This window comes from Struthio camelus, chromosome 2 (assembly GCF_040807025.1).
Source record: "Struthio camelus isolate bStrCam1 chromosome 2, bStrCam1.hap1, whole genome shotgun sequence".
NCBI classification, from domain to species: Eukaryota; Metazoa; Chordata; class Aves; order Struthioniformes; family Struthionidae; genus Struthio; species Struthio camelus.
This window is the reverse complement of record NC_090943.1, coordinates 26,225,860-26,237,701: the sequence shown is the minus strand read 5'-3', so window position 1 is coordinate 26,237,701 and position 11,842 is coordinate 26,225,860. Positions and strand designations below refer to the sequence as shown.

Here is an 11,842-nt window from a genome sequence, read left to right as displayed (position 1 = left end):
ATCATCCTTTTTAAGGAAAAAAAAAAACTTGTTTTTTAAGACTAGCTTAAGTGAAATAAGGGGAAATGATAAAAGAGAGTCAAGCTTTCAGAAGGTGGCTGTGATGTTTTTAAGCAGTAGTACTGTAAAATTATGGAGTTAAAAATGCAGCACACACAACATATATTTGAGCTGGTTAAGGCATCTGAAACAACCTGACAAGTCTGGTGGTCAATGCCAAAACAGGGAAAGTATTTCATATTCTAATAATTAATGTTTTCTACAAATTGAAACTACAGATGTATGAGAACAGGTTTTATTAAAAATACATATTTTCTGTTTTACATAAAAAGAATACACATTAAACACAACTGAAAAAGTTGGTCAGAAATTACTTGAAAAAAATACAGATTTCCATAATCCCAGAGCACCCAACCTTTGACTGCATGAGCCGCATATTAAAATCATCCCATGCTCATGACCAGAGGGCCTGTCTGCATACAGCAAAGTGCCAAAAAGGAGCAGTTGGTCAGAGGCTGGGGTGCGAACAGCTCCACAGCAGCTGTTCCCTGGCACAGATATACGCAAGGTGCGAGCTTTCTTCTCCCCAAATCCAGGAAGGGTTGCTACTCCTCTGGGCACAGCTGCAACCTTAGCAAGAGAACTGCTGAGGTGGCATACGGCTCAAGTGTCACAGGTTGGCCACCCCTCCTGTAAACAAGGAACAGCACAGCACTGCACTGCACTTCCCATTAGTTTTGCTTAGGATGTAGTTGCAAATCCCATGAACAGCACTATTGAAAGAAACCCAGCTGTGCTTTTATAAATTAAACATGGTGCAAGAGTCTTTTTGATAAAAGATGACCTTAACTGAAACCTCCACTGGAATCTTGGATCTCCACCCTTTTGAATCCCCAAACTTCTGGGTCCCTACTCTTCATAGCTCAGGCCCATCTCAGACTTTTGAAGAGACACTGTTTTCAAAGCAACACGTTATCAGCTTAGGCAGCAGCATATACTGATTTTCATGCACTAGACTTTCAATTAAAGTCAGAATGCAAAAGGGCTGTTAGACACATCTGCTATTTAAACTGCACAGAACAAAATACTGGCTGCATTTACTCTCCATAGAAAATACTGTAAATCAGTTTTCCAGACTGCTGAAAATTCAACTCCTTTTAAAGTCACTAAGTATTGTATGTATTCATCATCCCTCCGAAGTGATTGAAACACTTTGCAAATTCAGGCTCCAACAGCACGCAAGACAAGTGTCTACAGAATAACATTTACTGGCCAATTCACAACTTAATAAAGGCACGCAGAAGAAAAGACAGACTGGCAGGATTGGGAAGTGAGGTGATGTGAAATTATGAACCAATGATCCCTTTGCTTTGACCTTATAAAGCATGCAAGGGCATGGGCAGCAAAAGTGGCAACAGTATCTATGGTTGGACAATAAGAATAACTGTAAAGCAAAGTTCAATTTGGAAGAAAAAAAAAGTGGCCTTGCATAGCTTCATACATATTATGATCCAATACAAGTCATGAGCTGATTGAAAGAAAGAAGATACTTCATCTAATATCATGCCTTGAAAACTTAAGAAGGTATTCAATTCATGTAGCTTTCAGCTCCTTAAGGATTCTTTATCATCTGCAAGATTAATTCCTCATACTGTAATTTAATCAAGCATGCTGCATCACCTTCTGGAACGCTTGTGTCTCTACTGACTATGCTGGGAACCTACAAGAGAGATCAGCTTCCCCTCTTAGCCCACTGAAATCTGAAGCCTATCTGAAGTTAAGACAAAATGATTCCTCTTAATATACTATTATCAGACAGATTGCAACAGAACAAGATTTTCCCTGTAGAATATCGTCCCTATTTCTAATGCAAGGAAAAGGAAATGAACTGGTTTTCAGAGCTTAGGATGCGTTTGCAGAGTGAGAATTAAAAAACTGATTTTTAGTAAAGCAAATTTGTTCTAGGATTAATGAGATCTAAATATCCACCAAAAAGTTCCAGAATACCACCAATCAAAATAACCTTCCTTTATAGGAATGATATCTTCACCAGAAGATCTCAACTTGCCAAAATCTGAGCAAGTCAAATATTTGTCTAAATTCTAATAGTCTTCACCTTCCTGTCATGATTTTCCAATTTTCCTAATAACTTCAATGGCCATATTGATTGACCTTGATCACTAGGGGTGACCTGCTCTGCATTTTAGGATGAAAAATGCTTTAAAGACATCCCAGGTTGGGAACTTCTAAATTTTTCGCACCTTTGTAAGGCTATACTGTGAAGCTCACAAATGATTAAGAACCTCACCTTACAGGAAATAAGAATGAGAAACTTTATCCGGTTGTGAGGTGGCAGTGTAGGGGAAAAAAGGGGGTGGGATTTTAAAATAGCTCAGCTTGAAAGGTGTTGAAGAACAAGGCTGGAAAGGTGAAGTTTTTATCAGTAATTAAATAAACTACAGCATGAAAAGTCCAACAACACGCTGCCTCTAAAACTTCCCATAAGCATCAACTCTGGAAAAAAAAATACACAGGTTCATTTTTAGTTGTATATACATAAGACATCCAGATTTAGAAATCTCTCCTCAGGGTTATAACCCCCTTCCTAGAGCAACACTGTTATAGCTTGTGTACAGTGTTGCAAAACACTGCTTCATAGTCTTTAGAATTTTTCATGGCTTTCCTAACCCATTTTGCAGTGTGAATGACATTTCTCCCCAAAACTAAATAATGCTTTAAAGCAGTTTTAATTATAGGCCTGATCTACTTAAGATGGCCTTCAAATAAAATATTCAAGCTTTTAAATAGAATTTTTAAATACAAGTAGTGGTTTTTTTTTAATTTTAATCACAAAATAGATCTAGTGAACTTCACATCTTATTAAAAAAATACACACTAGAAAGAAAATTCACAGAAGAAAAATTTCCAGCCTCCAATGATTCAGAAAATGTTAATTACAGTACAGAAGAGCATTATTAGTTAAATCAATTCTTCTAAGTTTGATTGCTACTTTGAAATTAAAGGGTATTTTGACACTAATTCTACTGCAGAAGTTCATAAGCCAGGTGGCTTTTTATGTGTGCAGTGGAAAACAAAGAACACTGCTATAGAACTGAAGTAGTCTGCCAAATACCCTTTTCAAACATCACCTCTTAAAATACACGTGTCTAAATAAAGGCTTTGTAACCCCTTTCTTATCTCCTTTCTGCTCCAGCTGAATGATCATACACTTTACACTAGACTAGGTTTTCTCAGCTGTTACAAGAAACTCACTAAACCCCCTACACCCAGCTCCACAGCCTGCATTTGGATAATGCATGGGTGCAAGGGTCTATGTATGCAGTTCCTACAATGGCATCAGGATCTAATAATAGCTTATCAAAGTAGCAAAGAGTTTCAAATCCACTTTGATCTCAATAAACAGAAAGAGTAACATACATGCAAAACAACTTGCATGAAAGGATACTATTGTTAGTGTATTGTCACAACATTAGCAGCAGTTTGGTCTGTAGTGAGCTCAGAGAAAAAAAAAAGTTGGTCAGGAAGGAACATACCAAAAAAGCAAAAGACTTAACGAACTCGGTTCTCCATTGCTTTGCACCTTCAGGAATTTGACCTTAGAAAACACTAAGCCAAATGCAAGGCAGTTGAGAGAATCAAGCCTGCAATTTTCATGGTTTGAATGAGCACAAGAACTCTGCTTCCAAGACTCTGTCTTCTTAAGATGCATGTGTCACAACAGGAATGTCAATTTCTATGGCAGAGAGGCGAGAGCGTGCAGAGTAGGGCTGGGAGGCATAGCTGTGCATGCTGGGGGCATGTGAATACAGGGGCTGCCAGAAAGGGGAAGGTAGGCTTTTACATGCACAATACCACAGAAATAACATAATGGAAGTGAAAAACAGACCACCAGCACTGGCAATAGCAATAAATACCGAGATGTCAAAGCTAAAGACAGGCTCATATTTTCTGTTCAGATAATTGTTATAGAAAATGACCCAGATTGACGGAGTGACACAAATGGCACATGCGAGCAGGAACAAGAGGCCAGCCACGAGGTGGCAGCCTGCACTGTTTACAAGGCATTTGGCTAATTTTATGTTTGGCACACTTGATACAAAGGCTGTGTTACACATGCCAATCAAGCAAAGAAACAGAGCAGAGACAGCAGTTAACATACTCAGGGGGAGGGCAAACTGAAGAACACGCAAATCCAACTGATCAACAGCTGTGTACCACTGTGGGTCATATATCACGCAGTCTCTGCTCCCATCAAAGCGAGCACACTTAATCCAGAGTCCTGTGTAAACTGTCACATTCTTCTCATTCTTGTTGAATGTGTACAGTCTCATTTGCCTCCAGTTTGGAAGCAGAACTGCTGCAAGAAGTCCAGCTACTGAGGCTGTTCCGCTGAGGAAGGCCAGTACTGTTGCTGCATGAACATCCCGGCAGCCCATGCCTGCCCACAGAAGATGCTTTCTGCAACTAAAAAGAAAGAATGATTTCAAAAATCAGTAAGTCTTATTTTATGGACATAGATCTGATTACAGTCAAATTACAATTGTGTCACTTTAATAAACTTGCATGGCCCAACAGGCAGGCAGTAACTATCCGGCACCTTCTTCTTCCACGCTTACATGGTAACACTAAGAAGCTCTCCCTTTAATGAGACTTCAGGTTATTTCACAGACTGTTTGGTTGCTCGGCTGACGCACTGCTAAAATCACTGTGTTCCACTCAAACACGGAGCACTTCATTGTATGATTCTCCACAACCTTTCAACTTGTATCCCTGCACAGACATTGTCTGTACGGAGAAGAAGTATCACTGAGTTAGCGCAACTTAAGAAGTTCACCTCTACGCAAAAGGCAGCTTCCACTCGTTAGCTAAGATGCAACATGAGAGTGTCTGTTCAGTCCCACCATGCTGCCGTGCGAGTAAAAAGGGACAGCTTAAAACTAACATCATTAGACTGGATAAGGAATGTGCATGTGGGCAGTTATCCACATTTTACATAGGCCAAACTGTTGAGGAGAGCTGCAAGCTAGTGAAGAACTGCACTGCCCAGTTATTTACTGTATATGATTTTTTTTCGAAAAGCAATTAAAATTTCTTCCGCACCTCTTCTGCCTTTCAGAACCAGCTGTCCAACTACATGAACAATTCCAGAAAGCAGATGGCTTTTCAGCTTCCACATTCTCCTCTTCAGAGGAAGTGTCAAACATCCCTTCCTTTTCAATCTATCTCTGCATCTAGCTAAACTTCTTAGAGCAAACACGTGCAGAGATCTTGGTAACAATTCCAAGATGGGTCTTCTTAAAAAATGCATTTTGAAATATGATCAGTTAATTTGGATAATCTCATCTCCAAGTACTTGAGAGACTTTAAAGAAGCCTAATATAGAGTACATACTGAGCATCCACCCTGGAACGCACTGGAAGCGGGGCACTAAAAACTATAGTACCTAAAAAAAAAAAAAAAATCAGCAGATACTCTGATATTTCAAAATGAAAGTCATTACGACATAAATGCCTATTGAAAAGTCTTCCTAATCATTATACTGCATTGTGCTTATTTGTCTAGAGTCTCAAAACAGTTCTTTAGACACTAGTAATAAAATAGTTTGAAGTTCTACCATATGCTCATGAGATTAAAAAAAAAAAAAAGTTTTTTTTTTTTAACAGTAAGATTATAGACATGCTGGCAGCCAAAGAGGAAATCAATTCAGATACCCTTCTACCCTTGTACTACTTGCAAACATGAAACGCCCAAGGAACTTTTCAGATGATGAGGAACGAAGAATTTCCACATATACTGGAAGCAGACTACAAGCATTATCAAACTATACAGCTAGCCAGCATGTTAGTCGTTTATAGGCAAATAAATAAAAAAAAAATTGTTTCATAAGAACCAAGGACTTTACTTTCATTTTATCCCCTGTGACTCTGAAAAATCGCATGTAATGCCTGCAACAGTCTCTGGGTAACATTCACCTGCTGCTTATACTCTTTTAAAGAGGTACATCCGTAAAGAAATGACGACAACCATATTTACACTGATAACGCACATTATTCACCAAAAAATATTTGCACTAAAAATAGCTGAGTGTGGGCAAATACTGTTCTCATGGCAGCAACCTTTTCAGTTAGTGGGCTGTTAGTAGCACACTCTCCGGACAGGGGTACCCGAGACTTATTTCCATCATAATTTCCTTAATATTATGCTTAATCTCAGCTTCAATAAGGTCAAAGCAACCATTTTGCAAGGACATGAACCTACAATAGGTACACTTGAGGGGTAAACCTAATACAGCATCAGATTTTGTTCTTAGGCTTGATCCTTGTGCTCTTCCACAAAAAGTTTGCCTTTGCCAGGTATTTGCCTGGATATGACTTCCATGAAGACAGGACATACTCAGAGATGGAACCTTCCACCAGAAGGGGCTGAAATAAGCACAAGACTGGCCATTTTCAGAAACTGTTTCTACAGATCCATTTGCAATAGCAGAGAAAAAAAAATGGACAGAATGGACGAGGGGCAGAGGAAGTGATGTGAAGTCCACTGATAGTCTCTAACGCTAGAGGACGGAAAAAAATCAGGGTATTTTTTTTCCTACTAGATTACCATAAAGTATACTTACATCAAGGACTATACAGCCAGAACTTGGGACAGCATGGAAAAGCTTGCATTGTTTCTACTACCTCTGCTGTACCAGTAACACAGATGGAAGACTTCAGTCTAGTTCATTCTACAGCTGCCAGGTATTTTAGGCCACCCTGCATATCTTATTTTTGCTGGCCATTCCTAGTAGATGTACCAAGGTGTGTGTTTGTTCGGCTGGTTGAATTTTTTTGTTTTTTTGATGGAAGTATCCTTGGCACTTCTTGTGGGGTAGGAAGTGAAAGAAGTAGAAAACAGCTCATTCCCCACCTCAGAGGGTATCATCAAGAAAAAAAAAAGCTGTAGGTATGCTACCCATGATCCTCACCTTGCCCCATCTTGCAAATACCATTAGCTTTAAACTGCAGTTATAGCTTCAGTTACAGAATCCTGATTAAGACAGTAACAAATAGTTGTGGTATTAAAGACAGATCTGGTGTACTCACCAATGGTATGTTCAAATGGAGAGAAACCTTTGCAACTTCTAAGTAAAAACGTATTACTCGATCTAGGAAACAGAACAAGGACAAAATATCACATGTGTTTCAGGCAATTCCAGCAACAGTGTTTACATTGCAATTCAGAAATAAGGAACTGTAGATGTGTTCCCTGTAGGCCAACTCCAACACCTTTCTACAATTTCCTCTTTTATTTAAAAAGCGAAACCCAAACTGCCTCCTCCTCAACTTTTTATATTTCCCCAGGTTTTTTCTCCAGAGCACACTCTCTTTCTATCTACCCATTTCTGTCTTTGTGCAACAGATATAAGAAGGGTGTTTTCCTATGGGTATTCCAAGGCATAGAGAAGCGGACATCATTGGTTTCACACTTCTAGCAACAAATTCCATACAAAGACATTACTGAATGGGGAAGAAGGGTTCGTGAAAGTTATGATTATGACTTTTATTGTCAGAGAACAAAACATAAACTCCACAGACAGCTGTTTATATATCTGTGGTTCTTTATTCCTTCCTGGTTTCTACCCACTAGTTTGGAGGGAATGGAAAAAAGCAGGAAGAAAGTACTGGTTAACCTACAAATGATTCCTTTTCAATAGCTGTACAACTTCTTCAGAGGAAGAAAAAGGAAACTCTTGTGGGTCTCTACCCATGTATCACACCTGACCACCCCTGATCCCAAGAAGAGCTTTGCAGGTCACAGTCATCTCTCCTGGACAGTGTCAGACCTAGAGGCACATCATTATGTGACTGTAAGAGCTACTGCCCGAAGGTGAGTTAGCTGAAATGTACTAACACATACAAGAGTATAGTGCTTATTCTAATACGCTTTTATCAAAACCTGAAATATTATAACATTAATATATGTGTATCTCCTGAGGAACAGCATCAAAGAAATTCTTCTAGCAAACCATCTAGGCAAGACAGAGATCTTACAACGTATCCTGATGCAACCCACGTTTCTCACTACTTGAAAAAGTAAATGTCCATGTCTATCGTCCTCCAGGATAAATGCAGTAGCACTTAAGACATGGAAATGCAGACATAATTAGCTCAAGCATCCTACTCGACTTCAACCGCCAGGTTAAACAATCAGCCAAGACCACTATGAGGGAATGCTACAATTTGGGCAAACTAACTATGCAGAGCTGCAAAAGTCTGAGTCAGCATATCCAACTGCATTCAGAGGAGAAGCAGCAGCCAGAATAGAACTCTGAACAGAAAAATACATATTAATGCACACGTTGGAGCTGCTGTCTTTATTCAATGACAATTCTCAGCAGTTTTCAAGCATTCGGTGACACTCAGCAGCAACCTAAGCTAGGATAAACATATATATCTCCCTTTGCAAGAACACACCCAAAAACATGGGCCACAGAGTTCAATAATAACCATAAGTAAATAGAGGATTAGCACTTGCAAACATACCTGTCAGGAAGCAAGCTGTGCCAAGCCCATAAGTCCTCCCACCAAATGATGCAAACCTGTGGTGACCAGCTCTTGTAACGTATTGATACAGAACAAGTACAGAATAACAAAACAGGTACACACTATCTTACAACATCCAGCTCAGAAAGACCTCTTTTCCTGCAGACAAGGAGTTTTCCTTCTCCTTCTCTAGCTACCATAGTCTAGGTCATCTTGTTTTACACTCTGTCACTGCTGGTGTTGAAAAACTAGGGACCTGGGCCACTTCCGAACTAGCCACCCAGGGGAAGAAAGCACACTTTGGCCTTAGATGTCAGACTTCAGTCACCCTCTTACATCTGATCCACGCTAATTAAAAGTCCTGCTTCAGGGACAGAATATCATAGCTTCTATTTTAAAGACCCACGTTGCTGAACAGGAGCTGGTCAAAGACCACGGTGTGGGAATCACTGCTGTTCTACAAAACTCGGCAGGACTGAGGTCACAGTAAGGGAATTTATAAGTAAGCGCACTCTAAAACTATTTCCAAAAACAGTATTACCAGTTAAATAAAGTTATTAGGAATTTTGGATGGCTGACCACAAGAAAGAGAGCACCAACAACTGTCCTTTGTTTCAAGACATCTGGAAATAACTAATATAGAATAAGCGATGCCAGCCTACCTGTTTCTTCTAGAAATGAAACACACGGTTCCGAGTTCTACAAAAGTCCTATTAAAAACTAAATCCAGAGGCAAAGGATGAGAATTAGCATTCTAGCTAGCGTATTAAAACAGGTGCTTCAAGAAAAACATTCATCACAGGTAACGATTTAACTGACCGATTGGGAAGAAGACACATGACGCAGAGGTAAAACCGAAGCGGAAAACACGTCCCTCCACCCCCGCCCCGCCCGGCGGAGGCGCTCGCCGGGGCTGTGCGCGCTCCCCGGCCCGCGCCAGCGGCACGCACACGCGGAGCGCGCACCTGTACGCGGTCACGCGGGCGCGCTCCCCGCCCGCCCGCCCGCCGCGGAGCGCAGCGCAGCGCAGCACAGCTGGCACCACCCAGCAGGGGCTGCGGCGGGGGGGCGGGAAGGGAAGCGCCCCTCCCCCCGCGCCCAACGGCCGCCGGCGGGGCGCGAGCGCGCAGCCCCCGCCGGGCCGGCGGCCGCCTCAGAGCGAGGAGGTCGCCAGGTAGCCCCCGCCCGGCGCCGGGTGCGCACCGCGCCGCCCGCCCGCCCGCTCCCGCCACTCGCCTCGCCGTCAGGGTGCAGGAGCACGCAGCGAGGGCACCATCGCCGCTCCGCTTCCCCCGCGCCGGCCAGCGGCTGCCGCTCTCTCAGGCTCTCAGGAGGCCGCGGCCTTCGCGGGACGCGCGGAGGGTTGTGGGATTGTAGTTCGTCGCCCCCGCAGCGCCTCCCGCCGGCGCGCCGCCCGCACTGCAACTCCCAGCGTCCCCCGCGGCCGGCGTGACACCGCCCGCGGCGCTGCGGGCCGCCTCCGGCCGGCGGCGGAGCTCGGGCAGCTGCGGCCCGGCCGTAGCGGCCTCAGGGCAGCCGAGTCCTTCCCGCGGTCAAAAGCGCCGGCCACTTGTTTTCATCTAGTGTTAAGGAAAGCTGACATCCACACCTACTCCTATGGCTGAGGAAAATAATGCTTTAAAATAAATACCTCAGATTAATCAAAATTTTGATTAAAGTCAAAGGCACTGGCCGCAACACTCACATCGAGGCGTTTTCGGGCATTACAAAAACTTATTCCTTACATTTTTAAGTGAGCTGTTAACAGATCTTTGGAGAAATTTATTTAAATGTCTCATATCCACTTGTTCTTTATTTTAATTCGTTTCCAGATAATCCATTTCCACTGCACTTGGCATCACTGCTGTCAACAAAAGCTTTAACATGAGCAATAAAGCATGTGAATTCAGTGTTAAGTGCAAAGGCTGATGCTAATTGCTAATTCTATGACTCTTAAGACTGGCTTAGTATTACGCTTACTTATTTTGCTGGGTCTCAAAACTCAGAAGCTGAGACAGGATTCTCCAGCGTATGAACCTCTCTTCTCCTCAGCCTTCCTTCCCAGGCATCACAGATGCAGCTTTTTCCTTAACACCTCACTACTTTTTCTTACTGTAGTATTTTCTCTATGTAAATTGGGAAGATATTCCAAAGTATCTACTCTGCTCTTAAGTAGAGTGAAGCCTGCAGGCAACCACACGTACCATCCGGCCGCAGACGCACTGGATCTTTGCTCTCCCAGGTCACACCAGGAACGCCAGTGAAGCTCCTCCGTTTATTCCTGAAGCTCAGAAAACTCTTCAGATACAGCTGAAATAAAGCCAAACCAGGCTGTGCGTGACATCAGGAATTGCGTGTAACATTAGGACTTGTGTGTAAATTCTACAGAAGTGTCTCTGACAAAACTATATAATTTGCTACTATGAAATAAAGGAAATATCAAAAATTGTTCACCGACTGTACTTAGCTCTGGTGAATGTGTTAGCCCTAAACACAACAAAATTGTAGAAAAAAAAGAAATTAAGCAATACTAGTGATAAAAGAATTGGATAATGAGTAATCATAGCTTTCCTCCCAGGAACTGCTTTTAACACAATTTAGAGAGGCAGGGTTTCATTGGTACACTTACAAAACAAAAAAGATTTAAGTTGAGAAATCTCTGATGAATTCAGTCTTCTTTTGCTTTACACTTAATAGCTTTGAAGTAGAAAACATTCTGTACAATAAAAAAATGTAAATGTGCATATTTGTAATATAAAAACTGGAATATTGACTATTCCCAAAAGCATACAGCTCTGTTGAAAAGCAGTCACCGTCTTTTTCAGCAAAGTTTAGCATGGACCAAAGCCTCCATAAAAGGAGGAACTGCCAAATTAAGTATGGGAATTTGGAATCAGGGTATATATGATGAAGAGGACTACTCTAGGCACAAGCAAGTGTAGAAAGAACAGCATACAACAGTCTTGTTTTTCCACGCTCCTACAGTCACTTCCTAGCAGTCATTCGTTTGTATTTTCCTTCACCTCTTCAAAAATAACCAAGAACCACAATCTGACGCCTAACAAAGTAGCAAAATTGGCTCTAGAAGCACTAGACCCTGTAAAATTGCTCCACTGGAAATTTCCCCAGGTACTTCTGATGTCCATAACAAAAGATGTAACTGGTTTGAGTGGCTCTGTTGCTGCCTCCGCAGGTTATATTCCTTTTTCTCTTATCTGGCAAACAGTATTTCAGGGATCAATAGCTGCTAAAGCGATGCTTAGAGCTGTACATGCTTTGTTCTTTAATCTACTCAG

The 11,842-nt window shown here is 41.8% G+C and overlaps 1 protein-coding gene across 7 annotated transcripts; it reads right to left on the bottom strand.

Moving 5' to 3' along the window:
- Positions 1–281: 281 nt before the first annotated feature.
- On the bottom strand, positions 282–9,907 carry CLDN12 (claudin 12). 7 transcript variants are annotated; one of them, XM_068934776.1, is made up of 4 exons: positions 9,783–9,882; positions 9,209–9,266; positions 7,107–7,168; positions 282–4,485 (listed from the first exon to the last, which is right to left on the bottom strand). In XM_068934776.1, exon 4 carries the CDS (start codon positions 4,455–4,457, stop codon positions 3,720–3,722), a length of 738 nt encoding a protein of 245 aa, XP_068790877.1. In that variant the 5' UTR covers positions 4,458–4,485; positions 7,107–7,168; positions 9,209–9,266; positions 9,783–9,882; the 3' UTR covers positions 282–3,719. The 7 variants fall into 7 exon arrangements, with proteins under 7 accessions (XP_068790877.1, XP_068790880.1, XP_068790879.1 ...); XM_068934779.1 differs by lacking the exon at positions 9,209–9,266 and adding an exon at positions 5,413–5,464 and having other exon boundaries at positions 9,783–9,863; XM_068934778.1 differs by lacking the exons at positions 9,209–9,266; positions 9,783–9,882 and adding exons at positions 5,413–5,464; positions 9,366–9,458.
- Positions 9,908–11,842: the final 1,935 nt, after the last annotated feature.

Excerpts from the sequence above, each read along its gene's own strand:
- CLDN12 (XM_068934778.1), bottom strand. The coding sequence starts at position 9,385 with ATGTGTCTTCTTCCCAATCG. Across the intron at positions 7,169-9,365 it reads ATGTGTCTTCTTCCCAATCG|ATCGAGTAATACGTTTTTAC; the intron begins GTCAGTTAAATC and ends TCTGTTTCCTAG. Across the intron at positions 5,465-7,106 it reads TCCATTTGAACATACCATTG|GTACTATAGTTTTTAGTGCC; the intron begins GTGAGTACACCA and ends TTTTTTTTTTAG.